This window comes from Zophobas morio, unplaced genomic scaffold (assembly GCF_036711695.1).
Source record: "Zophobas morio isolate AGI-343-1 ecotype UQ-CSIRO unplaced genomic scaffold, CSIRO_AGI_Zmor_V1 ptg000005l, whole genome shotgun sequence".
Lineage (NCBI taxonomy): Eukaryota > Metazoa > Arthropoda > Insecta > Coleoptera > Tenebrionidae > Zophobas > Zophobas morio.
The window spans coordinates 8,284,669-8,301,729 of NW_026972110.1; the positions used below are offsets into that span (position 1 = coordinate 8,284,669).

General features: G+C 36.2%; 3 protein-coding genes across 4 annotated transcripts in view; 1 reads left to right on the forward strand and 2 right to left on the reverse strand.

The window, feature by feature from the left end:
* Positions 1-595: 595 nt before the first annotated feature.
* On the forward strand, positions 596-2,130 carry LOC135122587 (putative nuclease HARBI1). The gene is made up of 3 exons (XM_064046863.1): positions 596-1,313; positions 1,371-1,549; positions 1,602-2,130. The coding sequence occupies exons 1-3, from the start codon at positions 800-802 to the stop codon at positions 2,061-2,063; spliced, it is 1,155 nt and encodes a 384-aa protein (XP_063902933.1). The 5' UTR covers positions 596-799; the 3' UTR covers positions 2,064-2,130.
* Positions 2,107-3,629, reverse strand: LOC135122588 (uncharacterized). Its single transcript, XM_064046864.1, has 5 exons — positions 3,312-3,629; positions 3,135-3,254; positions 2,628-3,079; positions 2,470-2,565; positions 2,107-2,420 (listed from the first exon to the last, which is right to left on the reverse strand). The coding sequence occupies exons 1-5, from the start codon at positions 3,328-3,330 to the stop codon at positions 2,169-2,171; spliced, it is 939 nt and encodes a 312-aa protein (XP_063902934.1). The 5' UTR covers positions 3,331-3,629; the 3' UTR covers positions 2,107-2,168.
* A 4,857-nt stretch (positions 3,630-8,486) lies between these two features.
* The window catches only part of Kis (kismet), a 39,464-nt gene continuing 30,889 nt past the window's right edge, over positions 8,487-17,061 (reverse strand). For both annotated transcript variants that reach the window (XM_064046866.1, XM_064046865.1), the window contains 4 exons: positions 13,648-14,141; positions 12,239-13,591; positions 12,023-12,176; positions 8,487-11,794 (listed from right to left, as the gene is read on the reverse strand). In XM_064046866.1, coding sequence (XP_063902936.1) covers positions 9,371-11,794; positions 12,023-12,176; positions 12,239-13,591; positions 13,648-14,141 — 4,425 coding nt within the window. In that variant the 3' untranslated portion in view covers positions 8,487-9,370. The remainder of the gene's footprint in view (positions 11,795-12,022; positions 12,177-12,238; positions 13,592-13,647; positions 14,142-17,061) is intronic.

Sequence of the window (17,061 nt, forward strand, 5' to 3'; positions counted from 1 at the left end):
AACACAAGGGAGGTGACGATTCGATGTTTTAAGAAAAAACACAAGAAAAAGGTAACCGAGGGCGGTGGGGACCATCTGGAAATCGGGAATTTTCCAGGGGCGTCGGTAGTCCCAGTAGTCAGAACGCCGATGCCTCAAATTCAAATTTTATCTAATTCTACATAAATGAAGTAAAATGTGTGAAAAATGTCCCGTTCAGGGGGGCCGGCGCCGGTCTAAATTTTTTCCGCGCTGGTTCAACAGAATAATCCCATCCGACCCTAAAAGTACCTACCATTTGCGGTAAGTAGGTAAACTATAGTCGTCTAATCGTCATTGTTTTGTCGGGGTTTGGACCATATACTGGAGTACCCAATTAAGTTACAAGACAAGAAGTATAGTGACAGTCTTTTTCCACAGTAAACTTATGTACTGTGCGTTTTCTCTCCAGTAGAATATTAAAAAAATTAATATATCCACCATTACAAAAATAGCCAAGTCGAAAAAAGAAAAAAAAACACATTATTATATTTTCATTAGCTCACTGGAGGAAGTGTTTTTTAAAAACACTTTTAGGAGTACCTACACAGTACACACCTTAGATCATATAATAAGCGAATTTTCGCGACTAACTTTCTGTAACTGAAAAGTATGATACTGGTAACATCCCCACCTAATGACAATGACGTAATCAACATACTGCGACGATTATCACGAAAATAATGTAATATGATTGACTGTCAAGAAGTGTGACAAGAACGTAAGAAAATATAACCTTGCAATTTGCAAAAACTGTGCAGCATTAAAGTTTTGGTGGAAAATGGAGCCACTCGGCGTAATTAATTTATGTGAACAGTACTTTTTTGATGCTGATGAACTTCTGTTGTGTAACTGGATTCTCAATAAAACAAATGCCACAAATTTGTATATAAAATTACGTGAAACCTATTACAAAGGGCCGATTGAAGAAGATTGGTTAAGAAATTACCATGACATCATGTTTTTTCGATTTTTTCGAATACAAAAGTCAACGTTTTTAAACTTATTAAATGTTGTTCTGGAAAATGACAACCATAAGTTAATGAGGAAAAAATATCACGGGGGTAATTTACCAATACCACCTGAGAAGGCTTTGCTTACGTTTTTAACATATATGGCAACCCAAGAAAGTTTATTGTCAATTGGGCAAAGATTTGGAATTGTTCCATCAACTGCAATGAATATAGTGAATGCTTTGCTTTATATTATGTTAAAAATAAAGAAGAAATACATATTTTGGCCTCGAACTGATGAAGAGGTAGAACATATAATAAACGGTTTTACTCATTATCCAAGTAAATTTTTAAATTGTTTGATATTTCAAAATGATTCATGTTCATGTTTTTCTTTAGATGTTTTGGGTGCTATTGATGGTAGCCAGATAGATATAAAAGTCGTGCCACATACTCAACATGACAGTTATGTTAATAGATATCTTAGACATTCTATTAATGCTATGGTGATATCTACTGCTGAAAAAATTTTGACTTACGTTTTTATTGGATTCCCAGGATCGGCCCATGATTCCAGAGTAATTTATATTTTTGAAATTATGGAAGTTGAACCTCAAGTGTAACTTATAGGTCTTTTCGAACTCAACATTTGTCCAAAACATTGCAACACATGGTTCGCAGTTCTATTTTCCTAATGAAGAATGTCATATATTAGGAGATAGTGCATTTCCATTAAAAATGTGGATGATGACACCCTATAAGCGTAGACCAGCTTTAAATAGAATTGAAAGACAGCACAACTATCATTTGAGTGCTGATCGTGTTGTGGTCGAACATATTTTTGCCCGCATTAAAGGTCGATTTAGGAGAGTAATATTCATTAACACCTACTCCATTAGCAAAGCTATTGAAATAACCACTGCTGCATGCGTTTTACATAATTTTTGCTACATGAATAAAGATCAGTGGGAAGATGAGCTCTATGAAGATGTTAACGAACAAGAGTTCATTGCAGAAGACAATGATGAAGAAACTCGAAGAGCACAACTCAAAAGGAACCGAATAGCTAGAGAATTATTAAACAATGTATAATATATATTATAGAAAATAAGAAAAGATAGATACAATATGTATTAAAAACAACAAAACATAAATTCTAACGAAGGAAATAACATTGTCTTTAAAATCGTTTCTGTTTTAATTTTCATCTTCACTGGAATCCATTTCGCGTTTTCGTTTTTTGGTCATTTTCTCTAGGATTGTCAGCATTCGGTCTCTCTGACGAGTTTGCTCTGTGAACAACGTATGCATTGCTGCAAAATGCTGATTGCGATCCTGTGCTTCTTGTTGTAAGTGTTTTGTTAAGAATTCTAGATATATTTGGTTGGATGTTTTTGGTTTAATACCATGCTTTACTTTCTTAAATCGATTTTTAATGCCTATCTTTTCCTGTAAACAAACAGTACATATTTAGAAAATCTGATGAATGAAGTTATACCTTTACTTGACTATCAGTGCTTGCCATGGTAGTACTGCTTGTACTTGGTGTGGGATCGTCATAAATGCTAGTACTGGAGTCTTCACCTTCAGTGTCCTGCAAAATACCATAACATATACAAGAATATTTAAGAGTTTCTCCAATGTGGTGCATTTTACTTGTAAATTTTGAGGATGACATTTATGTTTCTCCCCTAAAATCGCATCCAGCTCAAAATAAAATGGGGGGTTATTAATTCGCTCAGTGCCTGTTTTGCGCCTATGGTCTTTACACTTAATATAAGTTTTCTGCAAATTTGCGAATTTTTGTTTACATTTTTTTGCGTCCACATTAAACCCTGTTTCGCGCATTTCTTTGACAATTTGTTGCCATAAGGTTTCCTTATGAGTTTTTTTGTCATTAAAGTTGTCTTTTAATCTTAATCGAAGCTCCAACAATTTGCTGGTGGCAGTCATACATTTTACTGTGGGTCTGCTTTTGGTATACCAAACATTCGCAAGTTGTGTGTCGTCGTTTTCATTACTTGTAACATTTTCAATATCGTCGTCGTTTCCATTATTTGTAACATTTTCAATATGGTCTTCGATAAACGCATCGGCTCGTTCCTGATCTGGAAGAAGTGAAAACAAATAAACTAATCTTTAAATGAGATTTATAAAAAGTACCATTTAATAGAATCTGGGCAATATGTAATGGGACTACACACGAGTAGTCTTCTCCCTTACTATTTATAGAAATCTCCACCAAGTTCTCTTCTTCATTAGCTTCTGGTTCAACTATCATGTCTACAAAATGCAACTTGTGACATTAATTAGTGTTAAAACTTGTTTTAATAAGTTGACCTTCTGTTGACGAACACATTTTTTTTTCAAAAATTAATATAAAATTGCACCATCAACACTCAATCAGTCTCAGAACGCAAATTAATTTATTAGGCGGCAAAGAAAATAACCTAACAAAACTTGAAACACATTAGACCCATTTGACAGATCTACATTTGGTTACCGCGAGATACATGCAACGTTAGGCCGTTAGTGCCAGTATGTTCATGGTAAGGTCGATATGACGTCACAACACCTTCTCCTCTGATACCTTTCCAAAGCGAAAATGTTAATGTTACACGTAATAAGATACCGTAACTTACTTAGTTAGTCGCGAAAATTCGCTTAATAAATAGATACCACCACGCCGTGTTCTTTCCCTAGGACAGCCTGTGACGACATCCTCCTGTCACACATCTCTCTCGTGCATGGAGGGATTACAATGAAGCTATCCTTGCCTGATCACTATTTGAATTTTGCGCGCCTAAATTTTAGGAAGTATGTCTGAACTAACTTCGGAAGAAAGATGTTGACAGCTTGATTTTATAAATAATTCACAGTAGATAACGAAAGGAATAGTAAATTATTGGGCAGCAATTGTCATCCTTTATGACTACATCACCCATAGGATCTTTGTTCTAAATTCTAAAATTGTTTTTTGTACAACAACTCGAAAGAGAGGTTAGAAGAAACATCTGTCAAAAGCGATTTGTTGCGCTGGTGCGGTACAAGGATGGAAGTGAAATAGACATATACAGATGAAATGCATATAACAAAGATGAAGATGTGGTGATCACACAAGGATAGCATTATACTACTCCCCTTGACGTAGAAAACGACAACAGATAGCTTCATGTCTAGTCACAGCTTTCAGTTTGAGTATTGGTATCTATTTATTATATGATCTAAGGTACACACACTGCAAATGCTTCCTATAGAGACCTGAAGATGGAGAACTCGAATACTGGTCGGTGAAATCAAATATAAAGTCGCGATCTTTTCTATAGAACCACTCCCTAGTGTAAATTTTCAAAATTTGTTTGGTGTAAGTGACCTTGACGGGTTTCTGGGGGAAAACATAGGTATCAAAAATTTGACAGGTTAGATGGCCCCATTGTCAGTGTAGATATTTTATTTTAATAAACAGATGAACAGAACATACAGTCTGCACAGGATACAGTGCGGCATAACTGAGGGCAACTGAAACATTCGTGTTGTGCTAGTTTCGATTGCCATATCAACTACCGCTACCAACCGCGTTCGGCGTAAAGTACTAGATGACAGGGCTATCAACTTGACTTTTTATCGAGTGGTTCCGTAGAAATGACCGCTACTGTATATTTTGAATTTTGAAATATTGTACTCAAAAAAAGTGTCTCGTAACCTTTAATTGTCGCTTATTTTGTCGTGTAGTTTGAATTTATATAAAATGTATGAACCGATTTCAATGCATTTTTTTCTTTTTGTGTGAAAGCTGGTTTAATCGGGATGGTTTTTAGCTATGTTTGATGATAATCACTTCAGTCATTTTTTAATTCTGAAACCTTTTTCTGTTTATGTATTTGTCTGTGGCACCGTAGCTCCCAAACTGATGAACCGATTTCAATCCGGTTTTTTTTCGTTGAATGCTGGTTTGATCGAGATGGTTCTTAGCTATGTTTGATGATAATTACTCCAGCCATTTCAAGATCATCAACTGATGTCTGTTGCACCGTAGCTCCCGAACGGATGAACTGATTTCAGTGCATTTTTTTTTTTTGTTAGAAAGTTGCTTTAGTCGAGAAAGTTCTGACAAGAGTAGTTTAGTGAATAGCTTAATTCGTAGTGTCTTCTAAGGTGAGAAAAAGAAAAACAATAATAACTGCATATGTAGGTAGGCTCTAGGCTACTAGTGTGTCGAGTGATTTCTAGAAATAGCGAAAATTACAATTCATTGTATGATTTAGTTCTTCTTCTTGGAAAGGAAAACCGCGAAAGAAATCCATGAAAGAATTTCGCCTATATTGAACGAAGGTCCAAAAGCTGCTGTCATACCAGAATGATTGGCAAAGCCCATGATGTGGTTTTAACCGATGGAAAAATGAGTTAGCCGAAGTTATAACCACTTCAACTAATAAGAAAGTTAATTTTTAACTTCCGGCGCAAAAACCAAAAACGTTGTTATGTTATAATTTCAGACATGGTGACTGTAAATTGCGGCGGACGGAGAAAAATCTTCTAATCCCTACATGTAAAAAGATTTACACAGGATTCCTCATTTTTTCTTCCTGGGGCGTTAAGTTATTAATGGTAGTAATCAGAAAGATCTTGTAGAAAATATTGTTAGTTATGGTTTATTTTATCCACTGTTGTGATGTGGAGCAAAGAATTCCCCATACGTTCTAACATATTTCTTATTTATCGGAGAACAAAATGGAGCAGCTGAAATTAGTACAAGTTCATATTCCAGACAAAGTATTGCAACTCGCAATCCTTCAGTATTTCTTTTAGTGCATTAGCCTATTGAACAAAAGCTTCAAGAGATATGTAGGTATACTCAGTGCGAGCTTAATCCAGTACAGGTTTGATAAATTCACTACTTGTTAGAATAATTGTTTATTGTTGGCAGTGTTTCACTGTTGGTTATATGTTATACCCTCAATACAGTAAGTGATGTTTTAAGGAAAATTAGCTTCACAGTTAGTAGGTACTACCATATGGCGGTAAGTAAACTCTCTGTGTCATTTTTTTATAAAGTTTTGGACGATACCAGAGTACTTTTACGTAAAAGTTAAGATCCTTATTAAATGAATTAAAAAAAATGCAACGCAAACTAATTTTCGTCACACTATTGCATATAAAAGCAATAAGAATTTACGTGAAGTGAAACTACCTATACGTTAACTCCAGTTACAAATACATATGAAATAAACACAGCAATAATAACGTGGTTTTACTAAAAACTTCGCTGTGAGAGGTATGTCTGAGAATAAATGTTCAAAATTCAAGTCGTAGAACGCATAAATGATAACACTGATAACATAAAATAAATATAAATCATGGCTTCATATAGAGAAACTGACAAACAGAAATGTGAGACCTACTCCTTCGTACTCTAGAAGTCATGAAACGTCGAGAAAACTTGAAAGTAGTCATTTGCGAATGAATCAAATTACAATGGATCCTTAACTTACGCCCAGGAAGTAAGAGAAACCGTCATTAAAGTAACTGCATGCGACTCCCATCTCTGCAAAGGACGCTGCTGATTTGGCAGCCTGATTCACTAGGGTTGAAAATCCGGTATTGCAGATAAACATTCACGTGAAAACGGTAAAGAGAGAAAAACACACAATTTGAGTGTGTGGTCCGGCCACTCGGTCTCGCCATGTAATCCCGTTCGTTTATATATAAAAAAGGTACACAATGACACAATTACAGTCTTTTAGGGTAATCATCAGTCTATTTTAATTCTAGCACCAATGTAATGTGGTACGGATAGAATTTATTTCTACACAAAATCCTCGATACCCAAATTTGATTCTCACATTTTTGGCCGTTGATTTACTTTTATGACTGATATTTCGTTTTCGGGTTTAGTAACAACTCGAGCTGCTTCAAAAACACATATGTTATTGGGAAGCTCACAGATTAGGATTTGGAGCATAAAAAGTAAATAATTGTAAGTAGTTAGGTACAATAAAATTATCATAAAAATTTTAGGCCAAAGAAATGCCACTCTTTACAAAAAAACCAAAGGAAAATTGAGGCAAAGAATATCAAAATGGGTCTATTGAACAGTGGAGTGATGACTAATGACTGATGAGTGGAGTGACGGTTTAAGTTTCTGTGGGTGATATCAGAGATCAAGTAATTCTACTGAAAAATGAAACATATCAGCCATATTGTTTGAAAGAAAAAGTTAAATTTACATTTTACAGCATCTGTTATGGTGTGTGGTGGTCGATGTCGGCAACAGGTACAGGAAAATATTTTAACATCTAATTATTAGACAGAAGAAAGTTTAGATCCACCCAGTAATGCTTCAGGATACATATTTAAAGTCTCTGTCTTAAAGACCTTCATGATGGTTTACAGAAAACAATATCCCTGTACTAAAATGCGTTTTCAGCAGTCCTGACTTGCTCTCATAGAAACACTATGGAATAAAATAAAATAAAAAAAAAACACTTCGTGCAAACCCAGCAAACACAATAGCAGCATTAAAAGAAAAACTACCAAGAATTTGGAACGAATTCGCACGAGATTGCTAGAAATTAGTAAACACGATGTCATATAGAATTAATGCTGTTATCAAAAATAAAAGAGGTGTCACACACAATGGTAACTTGTTCACAAAATTCTGTGCAACCCTATTTTTACTAAAATTGCTAATACCATTCAGTGTTAGACGACCCTATATTATAAAATTATTTTTAATAGAAGCAATAAGGTACATCATATGTATATTAACTTATTCATTTAAATTATATCGTCCAAGGGATCAAAATTAGATTTTTAACGAGTGGGCCAACTGAAGTGAGACGGAACTCATACACTCGCACAAATTTATATTTTGTTTTCCCTTTTCGTCCGTAACTCTTTGATAACCATTGTCACTTATTTAATATTGACCCCATCACTTTTCGTCTTTAGTGATACCGCCTAATACCTAATGAGTTATAAGTCCCCAAAATTGGTGCCATTAATGCCTCTTCTCTAGATGTGGTTTATTTTCATTGTTCGTGTGCTATAAAGCTTAAGTTTAGTAATTATTTATTTATATTACCTACTTTAACCGTGTCGTCCACTACCATTGATACAGAAAAAAATTGGTATTTTTATAAGATATGAGATGAATAGCTACAAAATCTTAAAAGTTTTGTTTTGCGTTCGTTTAAACGGTGATCCATCCAATTTATTATCGAGTAATTCTCATGTATTCGGGATTAGGCAAAATTTTTATTAGCAGGAGTGAATGCTGTTATTAAATGTACAATTAGTGAGCTGACTTCAGCGTTCAGTATTTAACAAACTTTTCCCATGTTAGAATACAAAACCATCTGGCAAAATAATACCGTTTATGTTCCATTCAGCATCAAACTGCTACTTGTGAACATTAAATTACATAAACTTTATGTACAGAACTAATTTATAGTATTAACATCGTATTGTCTTTTATTTCAATGTTATACAATCAACGAAATAAATAAAAACAGGTTCATTTATATTGTTTAATTATCTATATGAACATTATAACAATAAATGAGAGAGCTACCATGCTATGATACTTGTACACGTTGAATATGATGAAAACAGATCTAAAACTCTAGCATTTTACTGCTAGTTACTTAAATGCAGATTCAAAAAATAATAATAAAAATAAATACGTAAGTCAGGACGACAATGTAAAAATTATAATAAATATCGATCAGACTTATACCACTATTTAACATACATATATGATCGAATAAAAAAAAAGAAAAGAAATAAAAAACACTAAAGTTTATTTACACACTTTTCACACTGCATTATTAAAAAAATCGTTTTGTTGAAAAAACCCTAAATTATTGTATGTACAAATTGTAAAAAAATTAAAGTCAGAAATATCAATACAGTAATGAGGAAATTTACTGGAACAGCTGATAAAAATTCCTGACTGGGAATAGTCGAGACTAAATTTACAGAAACAGTTGCAATATGAACAAATTTTCATTTTTAGTCGGGACGTTTTATCATTTTCACAGCGTTTTCCCATAATTTTCCCATGAAATTTCTTTAGAAAACATTCGAGTCTCTCCGATGCATCATTTCGTTAACTCTTTTAAACTTATTTAAAATATTACAGTTTGATTACAATTTTCATCAAAAGTTTTAAGCTTACTAGTGTAATTATACCCTAAAAATATTCATTGTTATTAATATGGGAATACATAATATTTCATGAAGCGTAATTATTCAGTTCCATCAAACTAACTTCAAAGCAATACTCATCATCGTCGTTACCTAGTCACTATAGAAGTCAAGTTCAATTGTATCACAGTCCACCAAATACCCACAATTTGTCACTAGTAATTTTATACACTTTATAAATTTGGTATTATTTACGACGCACTTTCACTATCTTGTAGTTTCTGTGCATTTTCTGCTTCGGCTTGCTTAGCAGCCGCTTGCTCCGCCGCTGCCCTCGCGGCCGCCGCAGCAGCAGACCGACTAGCACTCGAACGTAAGTTTTTCTTTTCGATTATTGCCTCCGGATCAATTGGCGGCAGTTCCCCCGATTTCCTCTTCCCTCGCGTTCTTTTTGTGCTCTTCTTCGGCGGACTTTCGGGCGGGGCTTCGACAGGAGGAGGCGGAGCCTCTTCCTTCTTTTCTTCCACCTCTTTCACTTCCTCCTCTTTCGGAGGACACGGTGGATCTTCCTTCTTCTCTTCACTATCGTCCTTTTCTTTCGGTTTCTCTTGCAACTTCTCCACGTTGACGCACAACGTTTTCACCACCGTCGACGGTGGCAGCAGCGTTTCAATATCGACTCCTTCTTGTTCGTTCCCTGTATTGACACTACTTTTCTCGGGTTGCGGTGATGGCGACTCTTTCATCTTCTTGGGCGGGTTTTCTTCGATCGATGCCGTTTCTGACGATTCTAACGACTCCCGCGGCCTCTTCGTTGAACTGCTGTCCTCACCAACGGCTTTCGCCGTCAGTTCCGCACTGCTTTTGCTCAACTGTTCTATAGCTTCTTTCATTTGTTGTTCCTGCGATTTCTTACTGGTGCCCGTTTGAGCTTCGAGCAGTTTTGTGAAATCTGCCAGTCCTGGCATGCCTTTTTTATCTTTGTACTTGTCAGGAGATGACGTGAAATCTGTCGGTAACATCCCCCTCAGGCTTTCAAGAGCTTTCCTTTTGTCTTCTTTCTTATCGCCTTTGGCTTGTTTCAAATTCGCGTCCAACGAACTCGCTGCTTTCGATATGGTCTCTAGGATTTGAGTGTCAGGTGGCAGCAGTAACTGCTGCAATTGTGCTTCTCTACTGCTTCGCATCGATTTAACACCCGATGTTGACGACGTCGTCGCTGTCGTCACCGTCGAAGACGAACTAGGTCTCGAACTACTCGATTTGCTAGTTTTCATACTCGAATTTGGCGAAGCAGCGGGGTTCAAGCTGCCATTTAACAAACCACATTGTTGGGCAAGAGTGTCATACGCTGCAGACATTCCCGGTTGCAGAGTAAACGGATTCAAACCTCCTAACCCCAGAGGAGTGTACAGTAAACTCGGGTTTGGGAAAAAGAAAGGGAAGGGATTTGTCGTTGGAATCGAACTGCTACTAGAGGGCTGCGACTTGCTACTACTATGCGCTTCTTGAGGCTTTTGCGCTTTGGTGTTACTACTCTTACTCGACGTCGTTTTCTCTCCTGATAAGCCAGCTGCGTCCATAGCACCCAATCCCGGCAATCCTAAACCGGCCAAGTTGGCAAACAAATTCATGTTGGTCAAATTGCCCAAACTCCCCATAGAACTTAGAGCGTTCATGTTAGGCAAGCCGGCGAAGGGCATCAACAATGGGTTATTTTTCGGGTCAAACTGACCTAAACCGGACAACCCTGACAGCAGATTTGAATTGATTCCGCTTAAACCGCTGCTGCTTAAAGTCGGGAACGACAAACTTGACGGTATCGAAGTACTTATATTCGCTGAACTGACGCTCGACGTTGAGCCGGTAGGACTTGACAACAAAGGCGGTCGGCCGGGCGTCGTCTTCTTCGAACTACCACCAGGTACGCGTTTTTGTAAATCGTGACTTAAATTGCCCCTCTCTTTCACCAGTTCGGCCCACTTTGGATCTATGTCGTACATAGGATTTTCCACTAACCACTGACCCAAGCGCTTCAACGTTGGAGCCTTTGGACCTGTCAGTTTTTTCCCAGACACTCTGTGAATCACCGACACATTTTCGTCACCTGTCAACTTTTTCCAGTCCAGTAAGGTCGGATCTATCCTCGGACGTCTTCGTCGTGGCGATAAATAGTCGGCACCCAGAGGCTGTTCCGCTAAGGCAGCGTTCTGTTCTGCCAACCACTTATTAACTTTAGCTTCATGTGAGTAAGAATTTACTTTAGAACTTCCAATGTCTGCTATCATTGCTTCGTAACTTTTCCTTTGCTGCTGCTGCTGCTTTTTCATCAACAGGTTCTGCTGTTCAGCTTGTGCAAGGAATGATGAGTAAGTATCCTTAGAAGTGCTTGAACTTGAAATACCCGAAGGGAGGATATTGGGGATGGAACTGTTACGACTGGAAGGAGCTGAAGAAGGAACGGAAGTAACAGTGATTGTAAAAGGTTTTTGTGTCATGTTATGGGAAGAGCTTACTGGGGCTGAGGTCGGTGTTACGGTTACACTTGGCGTAACTGTAGGTTTTTTAGAGGATTCTGGGAACAGGGACTGTTCTTTTGCCGCCGAAAGACCAAGAACGATCTCGTCCAGTTTTCGGCGCTTTTTTTCTTTTCCAACCACGGGCTCTTCTACAGGCTGTAAATTATTATATAATATTAATCAACTGCATCAATCTTATGGAATATAGAGAACAGTTTGCTAATAAAATGAATTTTGTTGTGATGGAATCGGCACTATTTACTCAGAAGTAAGCAAGTTGTATTAACGTTTAATTCATGATTATATTACAAACTAAAACCATTTTCAAGAAATATGTTTTATTGGGAAGTGAGATAGATAAACATAAAAAACTTAGGTACTTACACAATTCTTCCTCTTCATTAGTTTTGTCAGAGTGTCGTCTAGTTTATTTCCTGATTTTCCTCCACCACCTAAAGCGGCTTGTTTCTTTGAAGGCATCGAAAAGTCTTGAACTTCATTTTGGAGATCCACATTCTTATCAGTCGACTTTGTTATACTGAAATTAAGAATACATTAAATGCATATTTCTATTTCCTTTTCGTTTTCCAATTTTATTACCTTGAACTTAAGTCAATTGGTGTCAAGGTACTACTGGTCCCAGGAATAACCGTCGTTTGTCCGATGGTTTTGGGGGAATGGTACTTTTCGTAAGACATGCCCAGTAGTCTTGAACTAGTTTGTTGATGAGCTGGTGGGGGTTGCAAATTGGATTGTACTGGTGTTGACCTTCGCGAATCTTCTGAGTCTTCATCCCATGAAGATAACCCATGTTTGGGATTAGTCATATGACTACTGTTCAACAATGCATGCAATTTTGCTCGCTCTGTCTCTACGTCAATGGCTATGTGTCTTTTACGTTTTCTATTGTAATTAGTTCTATCGCTGATCGACATCAACTCTGCATCGCCTATAGACATTGGGGTTGAAGAATCACGTTTCGGAGGATCGTTTGGCAGTTCGTGAACTGGAATATCGAATTCGTTACCGATACCAGTAGCATATGCAGAGAAACTCTTTGTGGCAGGCCATTCTTTCGTCTCGATGGCATAAATAATATGTTGAAGTCTAACTTGGATTGCATACTCTTTTGGCCACTTTACTGCATTGTTAAAGAGTTGTGCAACTGTAGTTTCGCTGAAGTCCAAAGCACCAGTACCTTGTTTATCTCGCAAAACGAAAGTATCTACTTGGGATAGCCGTGATAACGGTTGGATTACTTCCAAATCAGGAAACATGGCCTTCAGTTCAGCGGCTTGTTTCGAACATAGATCAGATTCATCCTCGAACTGAGTTTTAGGTGGTTTGACTTCAACTTTTTCTTTAACTTCGTTTGTAGACGTTTCTTCAGCTTTTTTCGTTTCTGGAGGAGGTTTCTCTTCAGTTTTTTCAGGAACGGTGGCCTCTTTTTCTTGCTGATCATTGGTCTCTGTTTTTGGAGTCTCTACTTCTTCACTAGGTTCTACTTGTTCTTCTGTGTTTTCCGTTTCAATAGTTTTGTTTTCAGAAGAGTCCGGTTGTTCCTCAACAATATCTTCTTTCTTCTCGTTGATAATTTCCTCAGGTTCGACTTTCGGTTTCTCTTCCGGTTTGACTTTTTCTTCATTTTCGGTCTTCTCACTTTTCACTATCGTTAATTCTACTTTGCTATTCTCCTCAACTTTCTTATCCTTTTCTTCAGTGCTTTCTTTTTTGACGGCTACTTTTTCTATTTTTAAAGTACCTTCACCCTTCTCGAGTTTGACAAGGATCTCGTCTTTATCAAACTTGAGAATGTCTTCGTGGCTCTCAAGTTTAATGGCGTCTTTGGTTTCTGCAGCTAAATTCTCTGAATTTACCTTTTTTCGAAGGATTTCTTGGAACGACAAATCCGGGTCATTTAATAAATAGTAATCCGTTCGTCCAAGTCCATGCCTATAAAAACAAGCGCGTTACAATATTTACAACCCCGAACAATTCGAAATACTAACTTGGCAACACCTAAAAGAAGATCTTTGTCATGTTTTCCCGCTATCCACCAATCTGGCATGTCAGCTGACGTCAGACAAACTTTCAATCTCTCGTCCAGTTTTGGGTGTGTTAGGACTTCCTCACGAATTCTAGATAATAGTTCTAGCCTTTCCAATGTACGCCTCGCCTTTTCTTCACTGATATGTTCTATGCTGGTATCGTATGACCCATCCTCAGAATGAATGCCAGTTTGCTTTTTGCACATCATCACGAAATGTTTGTAATACTCTGTTAGCTCTTCATCGCCCTTTTTCTCTAGGCGGGCTAACTGTTTAAATTTAGTCCAGTCGTAAGATTTCTTCTTTCTATAGTATATGACGCCGTATGATGCGGCGACTCGGAAGAAATCTGCTTCCTCTCGCTTCGTCCACCTTTTAGCAATAGTGGCACGTTCACGTTCTCTCTCACGCTCTCTTAGAGCTTGTTCCATCGCTTGTTTGCCTTGTCTCTCCATCTGTTAAGAGTACAGAATAATTTACATTTAGGTAAAACCACCTGACTCCGTAAAATTTTATTGCAACAATACTTTCACGGATAAATATTCTTTTAAGAAACTGTTTTGTTTTTTTCAATAGCAAATATTAAACGCCATTTTTTGTCTTATTAGATGTAATTCAAGACGTCAAGGCCCCTAAATAGTTTGATGAAAATTCGAAACTAAATTTAGAGCAAAATTGGCTTTTTAAATGAAACTTATTTAGTTGAACAATCAAGGAATATTGTTGATTGCAACGTGACAAAGACTAGACTAATTAGTCTACAGGAAAATGAAATATTTCCTTATCCACTAATTGGAGTTTTAACTTTGCTTGAGTCGTTACTTCATATGTTTAACTTATATGTAGTTCCACGCTTATTATTCGACCTGGGAAGTGTTACTTACGTTAAAATCATGTAACAACTCAAATTAGTAATCTAAAATGTTGCAGTTCTTGGTTACAACATTAACATCGGTCTATAATGGTGAACTACAGAACAATGACAATATTGCGGCTGCTAAATAAATTACATCCAAACTACTTGAATTACCAGAAATGTGTCATATTGTGCACTGTTGAATTTTTACTAGTGACTAATAATGTAAACGTAATTAATATAACAATGGAATCTATTATTATCAGTATGAAGTGCAACAAATTTTAAATATAGCTCCGATTTAAGTTACATTTTAAAAAGTATAATCTTACGGCATTAAATTCTGTTTATTTTATTCCACGGAACTGCATACCGTTAATACCTTTTATGTTTCGATCTGTTTAGTAGATGTAACAATGACTTTAAAAGATAAGTTTTTGATATACTCGTTAATAGAAATTGTTATGTAGGTACAACTGATCGTATGAATGCGGATCAAAGGCATATCACATTTCCCACTTAAAAAATTTGTAAAGATGAACATCAAAATGCCATTTACATTTACCTTCTGGTCTCCTGTGCTGTAATCGCAAATATGTATTTTCTTTGAGATGAGTGATTCATTTAAATCAATTAAAATACTAAATAAATCAACCATGAATCTCCACTTAGAAGATCCATCACACTTTCAAAAAACTTCGCCACTTCCTTGAAAATAAAATCCCTGTGTACGTATTACCTACTTTACACGAGATTTTAACACATTTCTGACATGATTTGACTACGTGTGGAAGTGGATTGTGAAATGACTGGCAATGTATCAACGTAATATAAATAATGAATTAATTTTAATTTGGAATATGAATGTTATCCACAATACAACTACCAATAAACTCTATTTACAAAAAAGTGACCGTTTTCGCATGGGTCGTAATTATTGAGGCATTCCATGTAGTTATGTATGGAGGTATCATAGGTAAAACCCCGGAGAACGGATAGAAATGTTGAAATTCTGTAAAAGTTATTGTTTGTAACTTGAAGGGGGAAGCTTAATTTAATACACTGCAAACATGACGCATATAGAGCGTCGGTGTAGTGACGCGAACTTACAACTAGTAGGATCCGTCAAAAAGAAGTCATTTAATAAGTGTATATTCGGATTGTAGTCTTTCACATTAGACACAATACCTCCTATTAGTTCACAATTTATCGGGGTAAATCACGCGTTGAGGAGACACAACTATTCATATATATTTTTTTTAATATTCTAAATGACACAAGGGTCGCATATATGCCAAATCGTTTACGTATCACCACAACAAGAAAGCTAAGGGGTGTTAAATGTGGTCTGCGAGCTGGCCAAGGAGTATAGCTGCTATTACCGTCCAATTTTCATCATAAATATTTTTCAAAATTAAAACATTTAACTACTTTTCACAGGCAGAAAAGAAAATTGTTGTACTCTACGATTTCAGACGCTAAAATTGCATTTGCACATCCATTTCTACAACAATATAATAGCAACGAGATGTACCTCTCCATTTAGATAATTTATCCTATTTAAAATTTAAAACTAATGGAAACGTAAGTATTTTATGCCATTGGAATCGTACTGGTCTAATCCGTTAAAAAAGTGTACGTTGCAATATATGCGTCATATTTCCGATGTATTAAATTAAGCTTTCGCCTTCAAGCTAATTACAACGACGTTTACAGAATTTATTGTTTCTAGCCGTTTTCAAAATACGAGGCCGAGGAGTTTTATCTGGAACACCTGTGTACCTGCTCACGTATCCCAGTTATGGGAATAATAATCAAAAATTGTTCCAAGCTGTTAAAAGTGAATTCTGAATAATTTTTCTTACGTTTAATTAATAATTTTCAGGGTATGTAAAGACAATGCTCTTTCAAATGTTATAAAAATCTGGACTATTGACAATAAATTCCATATAGTTCATCTACATATCTCAAGAAAAGAAACTTACATTTTATAACGCCAACTTGGAATGTCTGATATTGCATGATACGAACAAAATAACAAATTAAATGTTAATTAAAGCAAAGTTGTTCTACTATAATATAATAATTCGAAAGCAAGATACATTTATAATCTGCACAAATATGACAAGTGTAGACGGCAAAGATGAACCTTTTCTTTGTTTATATTTCAATTAAAATTTTTATTGCGTTGCCACGTGTTCTCTGTTGTGGTGTTGATGGATTTTAATGTGTGAATATAGAAGTGTTGTCTTAATAAAAGTAAGGGGAGGTCATTTATTTTTATTTACTACAATATTTCTTTACTCTGTTATTCAACAAACACATTAAAAATAAAACTATTGAAAAGTAGCATTTCTGGCAAGTGTCATTTCAAAAAAGGGGGGATAACTTGCTTAAGTAAAAACAGATGCTTACCCGTCAACTTAGCATGTGAATACATATGAATATTTTTTTTTTACTTAAGACACCCGTTATATAATTTGGATGATTTACACACAGAAAATTCAGACTACGTGCCA